We start from the raw sequence: 20,546 nt of genomic DNA on the forward strand, positions 1-20,546 counted from the left end.
CGTGAGAGGAAATAGAGATGGGAAGGTTCCGTGTGAAGTAGGAAAAACAAACAAAGTTTCAGCGTTTGTATGTGCCCTGGTCACTGGACGTAAAGGAACTGAAAGCCGCCCTCACTGCTCAAGAAGAAAACGGTCTGGCCCAATCGGCACTGAGATCCGGTATGGTAAAACAGAGGAATTCTATCGCAGCCAACGGTTTTTGAGACCATACAGTCTCATGAGGTGAGGTGTTAGTTCCGACCCACGATCCACATCAATGCTGATTGTGGCTCCTGTAAGTAGATAGATGGTCCAGATGGAAAGTAGATGAACCGCGAGTAGTGGCTGCGAGCATGGCCTGCAGCTCTCAGGAGGGAGTCACTTCATTTGTGAGATGTGTGCCAAACCAATTGACAAGTGAAGCCTTTTGATCATTCATAGCACCCGTCATTCACTATAGCTTTCAAACAACCTCATGGCTCAGACTGTTCAAACCCGGTAGCCTCCCCAATTTCGAGGATATGTATCTGTAAATGTCTAGACACCACCGTATCACCTTTTTCTTCAATATTTTTATCTTCTCCTCATCTTTTCCCTCGAACTGTCACTTGTGATGGGTATGACAGCAGTGTAAGCAACATTACCTATATCAACCTCCTCTGATTAAACCCTCCCGTACAACATCACCAGCAAATACCTTGTATCCGTTACAATTCTGTAGCTTCTCAATTCTTTCCACTCACTCGGCTCATTTGCAAGCCTCACCTTTGAGAAGTCATCATAAGCTGACAGTTATCTAGTCAAGATAACTCACAGAGCCAAGACCTGGGGTAAGTAGATGATAACCATAGACCCACTATATCAGCCGTCTCCACATTTTGTATGTCGGCTATGCTCATCGCGAAACTGCCCGTGAAATGAGGGCGTCTTCACTCAGAAAGCATTGTACAGAGTACAGCTGCGTTACTAAGTAAAAGATGGAAGTGACCATCTCTCTCAAATATCTCTAGAAGATGGTCATACGGTAATGATCAAGCGGCGAGCGGTTTTCCATCCGGATAACCCCCTTGACTGTAGACCAATGCACAGCATCGCTCTATCACCATCATAACAACATTACGCCACTAGACACATCAATCAAGAAAAATATTGAGACGAATATGTATGTATTCATTACATCTCCAACCCTGATATCCAATATAAATTCCTACCCCCTACCCCCTACCCCCTCCCCCCAACCCCAGCCCCAGCCCACCATCGGAACCAACACCCACCACCCCCAACCCAATAAACCCCCATCGGAAGCTCTCAAGGCGGTCAACATCCGAAAGTCCCCAAATTCGAGTCCCCCCCAAAGTTCGGGGGCTCTCGGCCGTTAACCCCTGAACCGAAGAACATATAACCAACAATCCAAACAATCCAAACACACCAAACATTAGTAATATGTGAAATTGCACTGTTTGCATCAGAATATAATTGGAGAACAAACATGCCAGTTTCCCACCGCCCAGCGATGAGAAATGCGGGGAACCAATAAATGAATGAGCGGTGGAGGCACGGCACGCCATTATGCGAATCATTTGCATTGTTTGTTGCTGAGGGCATTCCCTTCATCTCATTACAGCTTCAGGGATAGGGTTCTGTTCTGGTTCTATTTTCACCAAATTTTCTTTTTTCTGAGAGGATTAGTTTCTTGAAAGTGACGCGTGTGAATGATTGTTGAATCAAGGAATAATCATGGCGACGCATTTCTACGACCCCGCGCTATCACCCTACAGTCCCATTGAGAGCCTCATGAACCCCTTGTCGTTTGTTTGGGAGTGGTTGGTCTCGTTGAGATCTCAGAGTGAGCAAGTGACGCCTGATACAAAGTCGGAGAATGCTGTTGTTCTCCGCAAAGAAACATGAGATGTGACCGATTCATGCGACGTTGCAGGGTATATAAGTCAGGTATGTCCCCATATTGTAAAAGAGGGAAGGTCCTGCACTGGACTTTATATAGACAGAATCATTCTAACATCTTACATAGTTCATTCTTCAGACAACACCCTCGGCGACTTTATATTTTTATATTTATTCATATGATACCCCGATCGATTGTGTACGAAACAGAGGATGATGTCATTGGTGAATTCGGCGCTGGTTAATAATTCGCGTTGAGAGGCTAAAGTCTATGGATGGGTTATTATTGTTACTTGAGCTGTCCCGGAGGTTAATATTTACGTGAGGATACTAGTACGGTTTATCACATACGTTAATACTGAAAAGTGGTTCTAACTACGTGAGAAAAGGCCGCATAAGGCATGTGTGTTGTGGAACAAATGCAGGCTTAGTGCTACATGCCTACCTATCATCATAATCTCCTAGGACCATTATCAATGAGAATTCAGTGTAGTACCGCTGAACAACCAAAGGTCTCAGGATAATATGCTAAGAATGAATTAATCTATCCAACAAACACATGCTAAACAAACAATATGTCTCGCTAGAACCCATGAATAACACAAACAAACCCTCTATCATCGTACAAACCCTCCTTTCAAAAGCCTACTAGTAGTCATACTCACAACGAAGCCTTCTCAATCCTCTTCCCCAACGCCCCCCTCGCCTCCTCACACATCTTGCCAACATCCACATTGGCAATAATCCCATTCCGATAGTTAATCGCCTCCTCAATCTTCTTGAAATCACTTCCTACCCCATCAGCCCTCCACTCATAGCAATCGCCAATGAAACGACTACTCTGCACCAGCCACTGAGACCGCTCGCGTCGGTTCTCATCAAACGCCGCCAACACTGCCTGAAGATCCTTGTGCGTCTGCACGCGCTCGTCTTCCAGCAGTGCCGCCAGCACGGCTGTATCCTCGATACAGAAGCCGGCGCCGGCGCCGTGGTGCGGTGAGGTAGCGTGCGCGGCGTCGCCGGAGATGCCGACGCGGCCTTTGTAGAATGTTGGGACCGGGTGGTCGCCTAGGTCGAAGATGGCCCACTGTATACTCATCAGATTTGATTGTCTAAGGTAAATGGGGGAAGGGGGTATTGCATACCACGCTGAGTTGAGGATCAGTCAACTTGAGCAAGTTGGTCACGTTGGGTCCATAGCCGGCAAAGTCACGGAGGACTTCATCGCGGGTACCCTGGCGGGTGAGTCTGGGGTACTCAACCCATTCGTCGGTGGTGGTGTGGAAGGCGACGATGTTGAGTGTTTTGCCGGCGTTCACGGGGAAGGTGAGCATGTGGCCACCGGGGCCCATCTATTGTCACCGTCAGTATGACTTTTCCAGTCAATTAGAACTCAAAGGAATGGGTTACTCACATGCATGCAAGAATTCGAAGCCAATTCCTCCCCAATCGCCTCAACCGCCTTATCCATCGGCACGAGACCCCGGTACGCATACTTGTGAGTATACGACGGCTTCGCAGAAGGATGGTCCGCACCGACGATAATCTGGCGCACCTGGGACTTGATTCCATCACATCCGATGACCAAATCAGCTTCATCCTCGGATCCATCGGCAAACTTCATGATAAGCTTGCCATCGCTAATTCGCTCGTGAATATCATCCAGGTGCTTGTTAAAGCGAGAGATCTCCTTGGGGACGAGCTTGATCATTTCGTCAAGGAAATGCGCGCGGTGAACGCCGTTCTGGCCGAGGCTGTTGGAGATGGTGAATTCAATTTTTTGGTGGCCGTTTTCTTCTTGGCTTGTGTTCTTGCTGTTGTATCCGTCCAGATAGTCGAACCAGACCTTTTGCTTGGTGGGCCAGAGGTTCCGCGTGCAGACTTTCTCAAAGGCGTTGTAGATGCCATCGTGGCAGTATTTCATGGCTTGGACGGCGTTGGGGCTGAAGGAGACGCCGGCGCCTACTTCGCCGAATTCGTGCGCTTGCTCGTAGATGGTTACGGGGATGTTGCGGTGGTGGAGTGCGATAGCTAGTGTGATGCCTGCTATGCCGCCGCCGATGATGGCGACGTGAAAGTCTTTCTTTGTGGGGGACATTTTGTGGTGTATAATGTAGATGAATTGGAGGATTGGATGATGGGTTGAGGTGGGAGGTGAAGTGATGGGGAGTTAGCAGCGGCCAGGGCTCTCCAGGTCTTTTATCTACTAAAGCTAGAGACTACAGATAGCTTGTTTTGAACGATGTCATTGCTGAGATGCGTGGCGCGGAGAGTCGGATGCTGATGAGGCACGTCGGTACCAGGGAGACAGTGACCTCAGAGTCCATCGGATGCTATCTGGCTGATCCCCGTGGGGCATCGGACACGGATATACGGCACTGCTGGCGCCGTAGCCGATGGGCTATTCCATGATGCTGTCGAGTGGTGCTGATGGGTGATGTTATAAGCCGGCAACAGCAAACAAGCTTGCAAGTAATCGGAGCTAGTTGGTAGCTTATATGGAGGATTATAGAGATGTGGTGAGGGTGCTGCACCTCATTTGCGGACTACAGTCGGTGGTTGTGTGACGTGCCATATCCGATGGTAGGTGCGCTCCGCACTTCAACGGCCACCGCTATACAAGCTTTGCGGCAAGGCTGCCACACTTTTTTACTTCTTTGTCTGTCTCGGATAGAAGAATGAGACGGGTCAGCCCGGTATACGTGCGATTGTGCGATGTGATTCTGTCATTGTCTTGGTATAGTATGGTCGGATATGGAAAGTATAAGGCACTGCCATTCGGCAGATACGCCAGTGTTTCTAGAAATGGATCGGCAGTCTTGCAAATGCCAATGTATACGCTGCAGTTGGCCGGGATGCAGTGCGACTGTGATTGATAATATCCACGATGAAGATATCGCTTGTGGGATAGCACATATCACGGTTTGCCGATAGCGTTGACCTTGATCGGTTGAATGACCAGACATACGGGTTCCTACTCCGTAAATTCCCCAGATACTCCCCGAGTTGAATCTCGATGGTGGCACCTCAATTTCCATGGATCGGTATACATTTTCAAGGCAGTGTTGAAAATTTTGATGAAAAGGGGGCATCCCACGAGAGGAAGTATGGGAGGCTGGACTGTGGCTAGCAAAGCGAACCAGACCAGGCAAACATCCGTGGGGGGCAATGCTTACTTACGGTATGGTAATAATTGTAACGGGAATGGAAACAAAAACGTGCCGAAGCGGGGGGTGAGTAAGCAGAAGGGTATCAAGGTCTGATTGGACGATCCATTGCCATCAGCCGGCCTCTAATTGGGTACCGTGCATCATCCCCTGCTGGCAAACCATCCAATCATGATGCTTTGCGCACTGCAATATGCCCATTAAGGAAAGTGACCAGCTGCCGGCAGAACTGCTGCTGCTTCGATGTGCAATTTTTGGCGCCACCAATGCAGGCGGCTCCCCCAGAGACCGCGGCTTGGGAACCTCTTCCTGTTGGAACGATGCATGGTCCCCTGCGAGGAGTACGATGTACCTATCGTCCTGCATGAACATCGGCTGTGGTATTGGCTGGATGAATGCAAGGGATCAGAGAAACAATAGCACTGTCAATGTTATTGTCAGCTCTACTTGTCCTACAGTAGTTAGTTATGTAGTATCCAGTGTTAGTATAAGTCCCGCTCGGCCATAAGCCATGGTCATGGTCAGCGACACACTAATTACCAAGTACGGCCGTACATCGCAGTAAGCCTTGACTCGTGCTATGGTAAAACCCAAGGGTCAACCGCACGCTCTGACTGGCGGGCAATTGGAGGTTCATTTTTCCAAGAATAGAATTCTCTCCGCACGGAATGCGAAACTTTTTCCAGGCCAACTCTGTGTCGGTGAGGATTTTGGTAAAGCAACTGAAAGACCAATGGCAACCATGTGGATTATAGACCAGGTCAGAGAACAGACATTATTCCTTGCATATCGAATTAGAGCCGTGGATTGTCGTGAACATTCCTCTGCAAGACTAGCGGCTGGGGGGAACAATCAACCATATCGGCTGAAGTCCGTAGGTGTCGAACCGAAGCTAAGCAGGCTACAGCAGGGCCGTCCCCTCATGTCGCCGAGCTAGAACCTCTTAGCCGCGTGTGCAGGTGCATAGACTTTCTTTGCCCCGACAAAGTACCACTACTTTGACCATTGACTTAGTATCCATAGTGGCTGAGAGGGTCAAAGACAGCACGGCCAACGGATCAGGATTTAAACAAGGACGGAGCTTTCCCCTCTCCCTTGTGTGCACTCCAGCTAAGCGCGGGAATTCACGGCAACCAGTTTCGCTTAAGGGCAACTTGGGCATCAACCCCTCCACACCGGTGACCTGCGATAGTGTGATTCCGAGGCACCACTCTTCTCGGCCGTTGGACTGGTCCCTTGAAATCACCGGGTCATGGGTGTTGTCTTTCCCAGGTCTCAGGGTAGTAGTAACTATTTTTTTTTTCTTATTTCCTCTCCCGGAAAGCGGAATTCCGCATAGCCATCAACATCGGGGGGGATTTCCAGAGTCCAGACACAGTTAGCCAGCGATTTGCCCCAGCCTCCCATGGAATCAGCGGTGGCCACTTGTTTCGAGAAGATGGAAAAATTTCCTCTCGCCCATCGCCTGCTAAGGTACACCCGTTTCGAGAGCCCCACTCAGACGGGAATAAGGAACTGGAGTGGCGTCGCGCTAAACTAAATTGGACTCGCCACTAGTGGCCTAACTGCTTTGGTCTTAGGCCCTTTCCACTGGAAAGCTCCAGCTGGGAGCTCTTGTGCTTGGGTTGCATGGAAGCTCAACCTAGAGCTGGGGAGAGCTGGTGGTTGTGGTGGTGGTGGAAAATGAACCAGAACAATGAGGGGTAGGTCGCACATGGCCGGATGCCCAGCTTGTTCACTCACCACGTGATTCTACAATAACCCATTGGAATTGCCTAAACTGACTACCTGCGAGCAATGTGACCATTGTGTTGTATCGGTCATCTTCCATCAAGGCCAACCCCCATTCATCCGTAGTCAATGCTAATTATGCTGATGCTGCAGCTGTCGCAACCCCCTCAAGAATGGAGGGGTTCCACCGGCATTCCCGAAGTGCTGGTCATCGTTACCATACCGTATGTATGCATGTATGGTATGGTATTTGACCAGCTTAGCCAGCCAACCTGCATCTGTCTGAGGGACGGAAGTCTCGGTCGACCAAGACCCCGTCAGTCAAAATTCAGCTGTTTGCCCTTTTCAAACGCGGACATGAATCGCACGGATCATATAGGATGACTGCTGCTGGAAGTCCTTGCCGAGTAGCCATGTCCTTAAATTATACCCTTGACTGAGCTACGGAGGTGTCCGCCATCCCAACTAGGAAGGCAGTGCCCCTTCCCCATGTCACCCCTCCTTTGGCTCCGGTAATGTAATGTAAGCTTGACCCGGCTCTGAGCTCCAGTGGAGTGTAAGTGTCACAGACTTATCAGCAGAGTAGATCCGGATCCGAAGCTTTCTACAGTGCCTCACTGTACAATATGGACTGTCTAGTGTACAAGAATAAACTGCTATAAAAGCAGTAAAGGATGAGATACTGATTAACATCTTTTCAGCAAAAATATACTCTACAAAAAGAGTAATGTTCGCGACGAAGCGAGGACCGAAATTCATGTGTGCGGATATCGCGCTGTCCCACACTTTATCGATAGGCGCAATCGGCATCAGATACCGCTGCGGTACGAAATCGTAATACCGAGAACGAGCACATGCTGTATCACCACCAGGATGATAATGCCTCATAGGGATTGATCGGATGAGAATGGCTTGAAAGACTTTTCCCCTGCTGCTTGGCTAACAAGCTATCGTCGTAGCTCCATGTAGCAAGCAGTCTAGTAATAACTTCTGGATACCTGCGTAGCTGCTAACAAGCCAACCAATATCAACAATCTCCCCCAGGAGCTCCCTTCGGATGTCCGTTATCTTGCCCGTGAGCTTCCCTCGTTTTTTCGCCTCTCATCCGCGGTACGGGCTGTAGTAGTATGCTTATCGTGTCACCCGATCCAGTGCTCCGTGATACCTTATCCCAGCGCCTCGAGACCTACAAGTCCAGTTACTGATGCACGAGGACGTTTTCTGGATTGTTCACTAATCCTGGATCCTCCGATCATCCTAGCCAGTCCAAGCTACATGGGACAAGCCACGCGGTCGGCGTGCTTCGGACTAAATCTTCCCACTTTTTTTTTTTTTTTTTTTTTTTTTTTCTTTTCTTTCTTTTCAATCATTCTTTGACTTTTTCCTGGTATTGTATGTAAAATCATGTAATTTGTAAGTGGATTACCATTCCCACCCTCCTTTTTTCGTTTTTCCCCTCCGGACAAGTCGCCTGCTGGTCGCCTTTTTTCACTTTTTCTCTCTTTTTTCCTTCCTTTTTTAATTTTTTAGGTCAGATTTCTGTTTTTGCCTAGTGGGGTCTTTGCCATCCCCCAATCCTTTGGCTGTCAATTTTCTTTTTTTTCGAGGTCACTAGCCTATTCGTAGACTAGCTTGGCTGGACAAGACCTGTAATCGGCCTAGCTCCTTGACCTTGACCTTTCCCCCCCCCTCCCCCTTCCTGGACCTGACCGATTCCTCGATTGTGATGCTTTAGTTTCCTGCCACTACGTCGGACGTGCTTTTGACTACTACTTACTACTAGTAGTACTGCTGCTGCTGCTTCGGAGTACATTACAATCTTACTACATTGATAGTAACTACCGCAACTGGCTCCGAAAAAGAATAGCTCAGCCTGGACAGCAACAACTAGGGCGAATTTATCTCCATATTACTCATACACTCTATTACTTTGCCGTCTAGCTTTCTCGACCACGGATTCCACCTCTTCCCCGATCCTTTTTCTCCTTCATCTTTTCGCCTCTCCAAATTACTTGCTTGACATACTCATCGTTTCTTTACCTTCTCCTTCTTGTGCTGTACATTGGAGCATGCGTTGGGAGGGTTGACGGTGCCCTAACGAATTGATCTTGATCTATTATCTAGTTCAGTGCTTCCATTCAAGCTTGCTTGTGTGCTTGTGCTGGCTCGCTGGCTTGACCCTCCAACCCACCCCGCCAGGACGGATCCATGCAGACCATGCCGCCGCGAGCATCGCTAACGAGCTCCTTCTCGGTCACCGACGTCAATAATGAAGTGGTGTGTCCGTTGAAGAATAACGATGGCTCCAATTGCCGGAAGAGATGTCTGGGTGTGAGTAGTACTCCTTCAGCTCGCCTTTTCCCCCTCTCAGCTTTCCCTCCTGCTCCTTCTTCCCGCCCGCTATCGATCCGAGCCCCACTTTCATGCAATGGTCAGCAAGCAGCCTGCACCTCTGTGCGAGGACCAGTGCGGGCGCAAGCTGGAGAGAAAAAATAATATGATCTGTCGCATTACTATCCAAGCCTAATGCTTGTGGTTAACATGTTGTTCTGCCCTTCAGGAGAAGCGCTATCGCTCCATGCAGGAGCACATCCGGAGAGCCCACCCGAACCACTACATTCCGAAGCTCCCGGCAACCGAGGAGAGCTTCATCTTGATGGTGACCACCCCTCCAGACCAACGGGCCCATCTATCTCCCTCGACTCAAGCTCCATCTCGGCGACGCAATGGTCGGTCATCATGGCTGGAATGTGTGGCTCTCAGAACGTCAACTGACTGGCTATAGAAATTGCTGATCGGGATATCTACGTTGCTGACGCTAGCTCTCCGGCAACCCCGCGGGGCATTGACGAGACTCATCCCGCGGCAGCGACCGCCGCCGTTGCATTGGCGCAATTGCACCACAACCGTCTAGCTTCCGACTGGGATACGGACATGGTATGCTAGACTACTTTGTGAGCAGTAGAAAAGCAAGATTACCTAACTGGTGCGCTAGGAGACTCACTCGGACAATGACCGAGACCGCTTGCGATCCGTTGAACTGCCTTCCCTGAGGGAGCACTTCAAGCAGGAGGCTTCGCTGCCTCCATTCTCATCCCCTCGTCCTCGCGAGCTTCTCCCGTCCATTCTGACGCACTCCCCGCCCGGTCGCTCTTCCACCCTGCCTCCCATCCAGCATCGAGACAAGCTTCCTCGTCCTCGCAAGTCGTCCATTTCTAGAGCTAGAAAACCGAAGCATGAGCGGACTAGATCCAAGGAATACGGCCGACGCCCTAGTCTGGGCGATCGCAAGGCGCTTTCTGCGGAACCACAGACTGCCGCATGGGCTCAAGGCAAGCGCTGGGAAGATTTGATTGAGGCAGCTACCTCGGCCACGGAAGCGGATGACGATCACAATTCGGATGTATGTGCCTGCTTTTTCCGCAGAACAAGCTCAGACATGTGCTAATCTCAGCCACAGGTTGGTCGGTCGCCTACAATGCCCCCGTTAATCTCCAATATCACTTCGGCGCCTTCGGTCGGCAATCACCGGTCATCGCTACCACCGGCTTTTCAACCCTCACCTGGACTGCCGCCACCGACCTCTCATCGGCCTTTCCCTCCTCACGCCTATGCGGCGTCACCGCTACACAAGTCTTTAACGCCGCCGCCGTTTGACACCGCACGCAGTCGTGATAGTGATTTGGAACCATTTCCCTCCATTGAATCCTCGCTAGATTCGGCATCGACGGCGTCAGGGAAAACCTACGCTTTCTCAAGTCACATGAGCACCTCCAACAACGAGTCTAGCCCGGTATTGAACATGTATCCTTCTTCTGCATCTCAGCGCCAGCATCATCGGTTCTCAAACCCCACACCGGCGTCATACCGCAACAGAGAGATCCAAATCTATTGTGCCAGTTGCAAACGCCCGTGGGCTTTGAATGAATGCTACGCCTGTACGGAGTGCATCTGTGGCGTGTGTCGAGAGTGTGTCGGATTGTTCATCAGCAGTCCGCCTGCCTCCTTTAGGAATGTGACGTCGAGTCCGGGCAGCGCAATGTCTCATGGACCAACAAGCTATCCCAGTCCCCGAGGCTGCCCTCGCTGCCGCACTGTGGGTGGAAAATGGAAAGCTTTCCAGCTCGACTTCAGGTGAATACACCCCTATTCTTGATGTCTCCAGAATGAAGCGCACTCTGGTGAGCTTCTGATCGAATTTTATGTTTTACGGATGTTACGATTAATGGCTTTGAGGGTGCACGGTTACTCAAAATTATGGAGCAATGACATGAGCCAGGCACATGAATCACCCAGTGGTCGCTGAGTATATGATGTCGCCCTTGACTGTTTATATCTCGGAACGAGTTATTGAAGGGCTGGCCCGACCATGATTCTCACATGCCATGATAAGGAATTCTTATGAAAATCCGGGATTTTGGGTGTTTGGTAGGTATACAACAACGCTGGGCGGGTATATATACTACATGGTGGCATTGGTGTTTTAATCATGACAATTTGGTTTATGTTTGGATGATTTACATGGGTCGCATTTACGAATATATTGAACATTGATGTAGTTTGATTTGAATAGATGGTGTCTTCATCTTTTTCCCATATTTCCAGGGCTTCTATGCTACTCTCTTATGCCTTGCTGGACCACCAGCTCCCACCCATCAACTGGCCCACCAGACCGCCAATCAACCTGGTTACTCCCATGCTCTTCTCATCCTGTGCCTTGATCATGCATTGCTTGTCATGCGCGCCATCTTCACCCGCAAAGAATCTTACCAGCACCTCCGCGGCTAGTTTGGAGTCATCACCGTTTCCGTCCACGTCTCCAATTGCCGTCACATACTGCTCGACAAGCTCTTTCGCCCACCCCAATCTCCCTCCAAAGTTGACACATGTCTCTCGGTTGACGAATGAATCGAATTCAAAATGGCCTTGATAGGACAGAACACGTCCTGGACAATACAAGCCTTGAATAGGGCAAGGCTTTGATCCCCCAATGTTCATCCAAGGCGAGGGAAGCGCTTTCTCAGGTGAAGACTCAACCGTCACCCAATCCCCATGAATCATCTGCAGTCTCAACGCGCGCTTTCCCCTCAAGCAGGGAAATGCGTCCACAAACCCCTTTGTGAGTTCAACCTGCGCCAGTCCAGCTTCTTTCCCATCGGGACAACATCCCACCTTGACCTCATTGGCCGAAGCAGATCCCGCAAGCAAAGCCTCTGCAAGCGCCTGGTGGCCAAAACAACTTCCAAAGATCCGCACATGCGGATACTGCTCATACACAGTGGTAATGAACTCCAGCAACGGTGCAACCCAAGACTGGTACTCAGCACCATACGTGGACGCCACAGATCCCGTAATCAAGATACCGGTGATAGGCAAAGCCAGCGGATTGATAACCTCCCCAGCCTTGGTCACTGTGGCAGTAGGCTGCGTGCTCAAACTAGCTAGCGACGGCAAATTACCACCAAGAGTATCGAATGCAGTGGTGTGGATCTCAATTTCTTCGTCTCTTCCTTCATCTTCTGCAATCCGCCCCGCAGCAGCCCGAAGCAGCTTGCGAAATTGGGTACTATAAAGACCGCGAGCGTAGTAGACGTTCGGAACCGGGACGTCGACGTCCAGGACGGCGATGTGCAGGTGTTTCTGGGATCTCATAATGTCCTGTGTGCGTGCGTTATAGGATGATTGAGGGGTTTCGGAGAGTGGTGAGGGGTAGATGCGTCCGATCCAAAACTATTATCTAAACAGATTGGGAGTCTGATAAGGCGAGAAAGAAAGTGTGGAACCGCGGACCCTGGGGATCGAGTTGCCTCTTTCGGTAGGTGATCGAGATGCGGGCGCGCCGCTTTAGGGTTGAATCTCGCTGGTTCGGGGAGGTTATTGCGATTTGGGTTGAGATGGCATTTAATTACTGCTTGTCATTATATTACGCCCATAGGGTTCATTTCAAAGGGTCTATGGGTCCATGGGTGAGATAATACGTTGGTTGTATCCAAGTTGGGGTTTTTGCTACAGTTACTCTTGCACTACTTCCAGCGGACTCAACTCGAACTGTTGTAAAATAGAACCCTACATGTCTGAAACCAAATAAAGAACGATCTGGATAAAATGGCAACACAAGTCATACTTCCATCAGCATTAAGCGATAAGCATGTCATAATCATCATCCTGATCAAAGTACCCACGCTTCAATAACCTTAACGCCTCGTTCAAGCCACCGTCCAAGATGTAGAAAGTCAAAATTATAACCTTGACCAGGTTTTCAAACATGCTCCTAGTCGGATTATCTCCTGCTGATATAGTACGCTACGCAAACCAATACTACCGGCGTATTCTCTGGTCCGGAGTTATAGCCCGGAACTTAGTGAATGGATTATTCTAGCAAAGTCAATATTTATAGCTTTTGCATGGTAAGTTGCAATGGATGTTGCTTGGATCGTACTGTTATATATGGGGGGGCGCTGCTGTGTAGTAGATAATACTACTGCGGATGATACATAGTATTGATGTGTGCTATATTAGATCCATTGTGATTAGAAAGTATCATACACAGTAAAATGATTTTCATGGGTTCATTCACCTTCCGACACACAAAAGCAAGTCTAAATACCCACATAACATAACTGAACTCACGGTCAAAAAGAAGACGAGTGAAACAACCAAGAAGCTATGCCAACGCCAAATACAACCGCTAAATCAATAACCCACCACAAACACAATCACAATCACTAGCAGGAAGATTTACTCAATCTCCCCTGCATCGCCCTCCTCTGAGATCCATCCCTCTCCTTACGCAAAACAGCCTTTCCCGCCCTTGAAAGAAACTCCTTCCAAGTACCGTCGCCATGAGCATGGATGGAGAGATATCTTGTTCCATTCCGGGCATGGAATCCAACCGTGACGACTTTCTGGCCGTCGGCTTTGTCTTTGCTTGAGAGGTGGGGTGTTGTTCCTCTATATGTACATTAGTACAGGGTAGTATATCCGATTAGAGTGGTCTGGATAGTCATGGTAGTAGGTGTATACTCACTGAATCCTCCCCTCAACGACACGGGGATACTAATAGCCAAATAACATCATTCCTCAGCATTACCTTTAATAGCAAGGGAAGAGGGAATAAACTCACCCTTCTCTTAATAGACGTCCCCGCAAAGTCTACGGTATAACTATACGCTACTCCGGCCTTTGCGGACAGCGTCTCCAGGGAGGTTTGTCTGTATGCTATTCCTAGGGCTATTGTGGTTTAGAGTGCCTGTTTTACGATATGGAAGTCAAAAAATCAATGGATGATACTAACCCTGCGAGAGCGGATGTATCCAATGAGTTCTGTATATTCCTCTTCGTCGCAGGACGTCAGCCATCGGGTAATAGCTACTAGGTAGTTGTGGTTGAGTTGCTCATTCGAGGAAAGGTAGATGGTTCATTTAGAGGGTAGGTATCTGGTTATTGGGGATGTAGACACAGAGTGTGCACAGTATATACAAGAGATATCAAAGGCATTTCATTTAGACAGGATGATTTCCTGAATTGCTTGGATGTACTGAGTGGTACATGGTGGCATGGATAACCCCTCAACGTCATGCGGAGCAATGTATTGCCTGGTATGACCGCTCATTCTACCGACAAAAGCGGCAGAACTCCATCGACCTCGCAGAGAAAGGTGCGGATATAAGCGGATATATACGGATATAATTCTTAACAGCTCCGAAAAAGTGAGCTGGGATTCTGTGTATTTTTTGACCGCCTTCAGGCAGGTGGCAGACTCTGTTGTCAGCGGCCGCCCCGCCATATACTTCGCGGATACAGTAGGTATACAGTAGGTTAGGTGGTAGACTGTGGTTCAATTGCTTGGTTTGTTCCTTGTCGACTATCATGAATGATACAGTAGATTCGGTAGAGGAAAGTAGTAGAAGGTGAAGAGCAAAAAGAAGAGACTCTCGGGACATCTCAACGTGAAGGAAGTCAAAAAGGTCGTGCCCGGGATCGAACCGGGATTGCTGGAATCAGAATCCAGAGTGATAACCATTACACTACACAACCTGTTGTTGTTATAGATGTCACTGTAGTAGGATAAATAAAATAATTGTTTGGAAACAGCTTCTCTTTACTGCCTTTGCTTTAGCATAGTTTCCATATCAGGATTGCGACTAACTGTATATACTTTGTATCCTATATCTCTTTTCAAATCACACTAAGTTTGTATTTGACTAGCCCCTGTTTTATAATGATACGAAAATTCCTGTTGTCTTGCCTGATACTACTGCGGAGCAACCGGCACTGTAGTAGACAAGAGTAAATCAATCACCATCTTCGATCTGCATGTGAATGGATCAAATTTACTGAAAGCACCATTTCTCATTATTATCTCAGATGTATTTAAATCGTAATTCAGTCGAATTTATGCAACTCATATGCAATTTATCATAATCAGGTACCATCCCTCCGCAACCAAAGAACCTACTACCCGATCAGGAAACACATGCCCTCACCCCATCCACTATCATGACGACCCCATCATCTCGAAACACCAATAAACGAGAAACATAAGATCATACTTATCCCATCTCTCGCCCGAGAAATTCATCTTCAATAGTAATTACAACTTACTACCGATCAACCGGCACTTACTCCGCTGATCATCCCTCTCATATACCCGACCCTCCATGGTCTAGCCATCCATCCACCATCTACCATCTACCAGCCATCGTCTTTCTAATAGTAAGTAGATACTAAGATTAATTCAACTTCATCCACCAACTAAATAAACCAACTGTATACTACAATATAAGAACTGATAAAACTATTCACATCCATCTCACAAACTAATCAGACAATCCGCAGCATAATAATAATCAATCACAAGCCTTTCCCGCGGGCATCACAACAGCCACAGCCGAGATTGCGCCATCGGCAAATCAACATTCGTGATCGCCGACTCAACACCCGCGGCGCACTCCTCCTATGAGAAGTCGCAGATGTTTCAACGTATAGTCACGGCGCACGCAATTCCCCTCCACTGATGGTTACATCGCTTATCGTTCCGAATATGCTCGGCGAGTTGGCCAGGGGTGGAACGAATGAAGATGTGAGGGGTGAAAGGTTTCTGGAATGAGGGGTATATAAATATTACTGATGTATCCTTTCCTTGCAGTTTCTGTCTTTGATTGATTACTGCACTACTACTACTACTACCACTACTACTGGCGTTGATATCAATATCTGATTGATAAGATCTCGTTTTATTTATTTATTCAACTCTACTGAATTTCGACTCCGACTCCATCCATCATGGCCCTAACCCAACAACAACCCGCCACCATTCCCTTAGACGTCTTCCCCGACGGACTAAAAACCACGGGTCAACACCCTCCACTCTACGAACATATTCACCCCTTCGATAAATTCCCCAAGGAGATCACCGGCCCCACGGTCTGGAAGCCTGAGGATTACAGCAATAACCCGGAGAAATGGACGCATCGGTTCACGGAGGAGGAGATTGAGGAGTTGTCCGCCGCTGCGGATGGGTTTTTGGAGGCGAAGATTCCCATGACTGGTATTAGCAAGGTAAGCCACCTATTTACTATCCTTGTTGGTGTATGGTTGTTGTAAGGTAGGGTAAGTGTGCTGATAATGTTGGCAGAGCAACTTCCCCCTCCCCAACCTAGCCGCCCGCCTGCACGAACTCCGCGCCGACCTCCTCGACGGCAAGGGATTCATCCTCTTCAAGGGCTTCCCTGTTGAGAAGTGGGGAAACCACAAGTCTGCTGTCGCGTACATGGGTCTCGGCACGTATCTCGGGTACTTTGTTAGCCAGAACAGTCGGGGCCATGTGCTCGGCCATGTGAAGGATCTGGGCGAGGATCCGACGCAGATTGATTCTGTGCGGATTTATCGCACGAATGCTAGGTGTGTATCACTTCATTCGCTTTTTTTTTTCTTTGGCATGAGCTAATTGTGTAGACAATTCTTCCACGCAGACGACTCCGATATCGTTGGATTGCTTTGCATCCACCGCGCCAGGGAGGGCGGTGAATCTGACCTGTGCTCCTCGCACAATGTCTATAATGTCCTGGCGAAGGAGCGCCCGGATGTGCTCAAGACTCTCACGGAGCCTATCTGGTACTTTGACCGGAAGGGCGAGACGAGCACGGGACAGGAGGAGTATATCAAGACGAGTGTTGTTTATCTGGAGCGTGGAGAGAACCCTCGCGTTTATACCAAGTACGTATCCATTGTCTTCGATGGTTCGATGAGTGAAGGACTGTGCTGATACTTTTGCAGGTGGGACCCCTACTATGTGCGCTCTCTCACTCGCTTCTCCGACGCTGGAATCATCCCTCCGCTTTCGGCTGCTCAGGTTGAAGCTCTGGAGGTCCTTGAGGCGACTTGCAACCGCGTCAAACTACACATGATCCTTGAAGTCGGCGATATTCAGTTCCTGGCCAACTCCCATGTGCTGCATGCACGCACGGCCTATGTTGATCACGCCCCGCCTACGCCCAGACGCCATCTCATGCGGTTGTGGTTGGCCACGCCGGAGAGCGAGGGCGGATGGAAGCTGCCGTTCTGGGATAGCAATGAGAAGAAGAGAGGTGGTATCCAGGTTGATGATCAGGCCCCGGTGGCTCCTCTGGATGCTGAGTAAACGGGTCAAAACGACTCAAATGAAATTCATGTCTGTAATGTGTACGTTTAGCTTCAATACCATGTTAAATTAGAGAGTTTTGCTCTACCTCATGTACCTCATTATTCGTAATTCATACAAGCTTTCCTCGTCTATGGGATTGACATAATATGCAATCACTGCACAATCTTGTAGCTGCCTCCGCTGATGATCTCCAGCTTTCCTTTCGACACCATCCCGGCTAGGAACTCTCGCAGCTCCTCGTTGCTGTATGGGAAACCTCCCGGAACGGCGATCTTCAGCATCATCACGATCCGTTGCAGTGGCATTGCGCCCTGATTGGTCAACATGCCCACAATGAACTGCCAATACAAATTCATCTTCTCCATCGCCGCCGCTTCGGCCGTTTCCTTCGCTGCCGCTGCTGCGGCTGCATCTGCCTCGGCTGCTGCTTGTGCCGATTCTGCTGACTGGTCCTCCGCATCGCCGGCGCCAGGTAACCCAGGCTCTCCACCTGATGCATCGCCCTCTTCGCTCGGAAGGACCTCCAAGACTCGGAATGTATCCCGCTGTGTTTCCACAAGAATGCGCTTGCTTACCCAGAAGAGACATGCGCTGCGCACGAGTGCAGTCGACATACCGAGTTCGCTGGCGAGTCCGTCCGTTGTCTTGGTCACGGCCTCATCTGACGGAGAATTGAAGGCGTAGATCACGGTGGCTTGCCAGGTAGTTACCTCGTCCATGAACACGCGGTCCTCGAGATCCAGCTCCACAGTGACCTGTCCGAGTCCGTTCAACCAGGTGAGCTTGCGCGACTGCTTCAGCGATCCGAACCCTTGCGCGTACCGCTGCTGGAGCGAGGAAATCTCCTCTGGAACATTAAACTCCAACCCTTGAATCTCAGGCCAGAAGAAGTGCGAGAGGATCTTGGCGTGAAGCTCTGGCATGTCTTCGTCATCCTCTGTTGCTCGTCTGCCGTCAGGAGTAACTGGCAGTTGAGCCTTGCGCTTTCCGCTCAATCCTTGGTCATTGCGTATAACGGCGTCAACACGGCGGGAGTCGAAGATATCCCGCAGCATGACTTCGCAGGCCTGCAAAGCATTATCACCAAAGCGTACCTTGAGAAGCTCCAGAACGGACATCTCCTGGTCGAAGTCGGCGCGCTTCTGTAGTAGTCGCTCGCCCAGCATGTTCTGCATCTCCTTGACGAACATCTCCTTGGACTCGAACAGACTGATAAGGCTTCCAATTACGTCGGACGTCTTCGACTTTCGATAGTCTGGTGCCGCGTCAACCGGGTCGGGCACCCAATTCATGTCATCCCAGTCAAGCTCGCCGCTATCAGCTCGCAGCGAGTTCTGGTGTGCTTTGGTCAGTTCGGCTGACAACTCTACCAGTGTGTCCGTATGAGAAGCAGTTTGTCCATCAGCATCGGCCGGGTCAGACAAGAGCCCGCCAACGATGACCTTGACGGTGTCATCCCGGTCGCGAAGGTATCTGCGAATGGGCCTAGCAATCCGGTCCAGAAGCACTCCTTTGGGATCTAGCAGGTTGAATGCCCGTATAATGGAGATATACACCTGCAGAATCTCGACAGTAGATGCACCTGGGTGCAGCAATCGCTGGTTGAGAACGGCAATGAAAGAGTGCGTTAGATGGGATCGTGCTGCCGGATACGTAGCAAAGTGCCGTAAATCTTCGATAGCTCCACTGCTCGCAGGCCACTCAACAATGATATCGAAGAGTTCGCCTGCCCGGAGAGCCCCAAGGCGAGAAATACCGATTTCCTGCCACTTCTCCACATCACTCAGGTTGACATCAAGACTATCCGGTTCCCTGATCCCAGATTCAGGGGTGTTGATTATTGCTAGGACCTGCACGACCAGCCGCGCGAACACGTTCTCAATCCAGTGCCGTAAATGCTGGACGACTAGTGAAGGCCCTTCCCATTGCCCGGTGTATGCTGCCCGAATGAACTCGCTCAGCATGGTATCCATGACGCTAGCAAAGACCTTCTGCGCCTTGTCGCCGCCCATGCCAACCATCTGTAGCCCATCAAAGAGCACCAGAAGGACCTCTCGAGACGCACTAACACGCGCATCCTCTCCAGCCATCAGACTCATCCTGGCTTCGACAGAGGGCTTTCGCCAGTCCTGGTACGAGACCGAGAATTGCCGATCGACTTCCATATCATCAACGCTCTCTGACTCGTCATCTCTCTCCTCACCCAAAGTATCAATCCCCAGGATAACCAAGGCCTCCGTAGTAATAACATGTGTCAGCAACGTAGACCTCAACGACCACGGCAACGCATAAGCGACCATCATGTGGAACGACGTCCGGAGCTTAACGAACATAGGCTCTTGATCGGAAGTATCGAGAAGCGGCAGTAAGTATTCCATCAAATGCGAAAAGTATATCCTCCTTGCCAGCTGCAGGCAGTCCACGATCTTATGTAGCAACCTTTCTTTCTGGGGATAATTCAGAAGCTGCATACTCCACGATCAGTACCACACATAGCTGGAGACAGCTTGGATGTGAGTCCTACCTTATATAGCCCACCCCTGAAATTCTTCAAAAAGTGCCTCCGCATCTCATATGCATACCAATCCAGAATATTCCTTTGCGCCATATCCTCCGTCACATCCAAACCCATTGTAAAAGGCTTCATCAAGTACTCCAGGGCGTCCATCACCTCCTGTGTAGGTTTCTTGTCGCGATTTGTCAAGCGCAGAAACTTCGCCTCTCCTATATCCTCATATCGGTAGAGTATATCGAACCCGCAATCCAGGATGGCAAGGAACTTTGTCGCAACCTGCCAGGCGCGGTCCAATGTCGCTTGGTCCATCCATGGCTCGTCAATATCGGTTTTATCTGACGTTATTGAAGATCGATACTGCGAGCTGCTATCGCGGGTTCTCGTGCCGGAGGAGAAATTCGGAAAGAGAGTGGAGGTTGTAGGTCCGATTGCGAGGCCGGCGGATGGGAAATCTTCTAGGGACGCGGAGGGGAGGACGGAGTTGAAGACGCGTCGGCGACTGGTGTGGATATTTGTGGTTGTGGATGGCATGTTGACGGTTCAACAATGGCTCACTCCATCATTTATCTGGATGAGTCGCGTCTGAGAGCACTCCTTCACCAGGATG

General features: G+C 49.6%; 8 protein-coding genes and 1 non-coding gene across 9 annotated transcripts; 4 read left to right on the forward strand and 5 right to left on the reverse strand.

Moving 5' to 3' along the window:
* Window positions 1-2,334: 2,334 nt before the first annotated feature.
* Window positions 2,335-4,367, reverse strand: BO87DRAFT_328352 (salicylate hydroxylase). Its single transcript, XM_025620214.1, has 3 exons — window positions 3,296-4,367; window positions 3,027-3,233; window positions 2,335-2,968 (listed from the first exon to the last, which is right to left on the reverse strand). Exons 1-3 carry the CDS (start codon window positions 3,977-3,979, stop codon window positions 2,543-2,545), a joined length of 1,317 nt encoding a protein of 438 aa, XP_025482895.1. The 5' UTR covers window positions 3,980-4,367; the 3' UTR covers window positions 2,335-2,542.
* A 740-nt stretch (window positions 4,368-5,107) lies between these two features.
* Window positions 5,108-5,621, forward strand: BO87DRAFT_206967 (uncharacterized protein). The gene has a single exon (XM_025618598.1). The coding sequence runs from the start codon at window positions 5,242-5,244 to the stop codon at window positions 5,554-5,556; it is 315 nt and encodes a 104-aa protein (XP_025482896.1). The 5' UTR covers window positions 5,108-5,241; the 3' UTR covers window positions 5,557-5,621.
* A 76-nt stretch (window positions 5,622-5,697) lies between these two features.
* Window positions 5,698-6,078, forward strand: BO87DRAFT_373804 (uncharacterized protein). The gene has a single exon (XM_025622638.1). The coding sequence runs from the start codon at window positions 5,791-5,793 to the stop codon at window positions 5,983-5,985; it is 195 nt and encodes a 64-aa protein (XP_025482897.1). The 5' UTR covers window positions 5,698-5,790; the 3' UTR covers window positions 5,986-6,078.
* Window positions 6,079-8,799: 2,721 nt separating this feature from the next.
* Window positions 8,800-11,376, forward strand: rfeD (putative transcription factor RfeD). Its single transcript, XM_025618600.1, has 5 exons — window positions 8,800-9,110; window positions 9,340-9,508; window positions 9,565-9,716; window positions 9,778-10,182; window positions 10,240-11,376. The coding sequence occupies exons 1-5, from the start codon at window positions 8,988-8,990 to the stop codon at window positions 10,915-10,917; spliced, it is 1,527 nt and encodes a 508-aa protein (XP_025482898.1). The 5' UTR covers window positions 8,800-8,987; the 3' UTR covers window positions 10,918-11,376.
* Window position 11,377: 1 nt separating this feature from the next.
* On the reverse strand, window positions 11,378-12,569 carry BO87DRAFT_206977 (uncharacterized protein). The gene has a single exon (XM_025618599.1). It carries the CDS (start codon window positions 12,429-12,431, stop codon window positions 11,403-11,405), a length of 1,029 nt encoding a protein of 342 aa, XP_025482899.1. The 5' UTR covers window positions 12,432-12,569; the 3' UTR covers window positions 11,378-11,402.
* Window positions 12,570-13,341: 772 nt separating this feature from the next.
* On the reverse strand, window positions 13,342-14,321 carry BO87DRAFT_373807 (uncharacterized protein). Its single transcript, XM_025622639.1, has 4 exons — window positions 14,074-14,321; window positions 13,903-14,009; window positions 13,807-13,835; window positions 13,342-13,730 (listed from the first exon to the last, which is right to left on the reverse strand). Exons 1-4 carry the CDS (start codon window positions 14,135-14,137, stop codon window positions 13,505-13,507), a joined length of 426 nt encoding a protein of 141 aa, XP_025482900.1. The 5' UTR covers window positions 14,138-14,321; the 3' UTR covers window positions 13,342-13,504.
* A 423-nt stretch (window positions 14,322-14,744) lies between these two features.
* Window positions 14,745-14,816, reverse strand: BO87DRAFT_t94. The gene has a single exon. It is a non-coding gene; the product is annotated as a tRNA-Gln (tRNA).
* Window positions 14,817-15,944: 1,128 nt separating this feature from the next.
* On the forward strand, window positions 15,945-17,496 carry BO87DRAFT_373808 (TauD/TfdA family dioxygenase). The gene is made up of 4 exons (XM_025622640.1): window positions 15,945-16,340; window positions 16,417-16,682; window positions 16,737-16,997; window positions 17,058-17,496. The coding sequence occupies exons 1-4, from the start codon at window positions 16,065-16,067 to the stop codon at window positions 17,419-17,421; spliced, it is 1,167 nt and encodes a 388-aa protein (XP_025482901.1). The 5' UTR covers window positions 15,945-16,064; the 3' UTR covers window positions 17,422-17,496.
* Window positions 17,497-17,554: 58 nt separating this feature from the next.
* Window positions 17,555-20,541, reverse strand: BO87DRAFT_207053 (anaphase promoting complex subunit 2). The gene is made up of 2 exons (XM_025618601.1): window positions 19,949-20,541; window positions 17,555-19,889 (listed from the first exon to the last, which is right to left on the reverse strand). The coding sequence occupies exons 1-2, from the start codon at window positions 20,468-20,470 to the stop codon at window positions 17,577-17,579; spliced, it is 2,835 nt and encodes a 944-aa protein (XP_025482902.1). The 5' UTR covers window positions 20,471-20,541; the 3' UTR covers window positions 17,555-17,576.
* Window positions 20,542-20,546: the final 5 nt, after the last annotated feature.

Source organism: Aspergillus neoniger (assembly GCF_003184625.1).
Source record: "Aspergillus neoniger CBS 115656 unplaced genomic scaffold BO87scaffold_6, whole genome shotgun sequence".
Lineage (NCBI taxonomy): Eukaryota > Fungi > Ascomycota > Eurotiomycetes > Eurotiales > Aspergillaceae > Aspergillus > Aspergillus neoniger.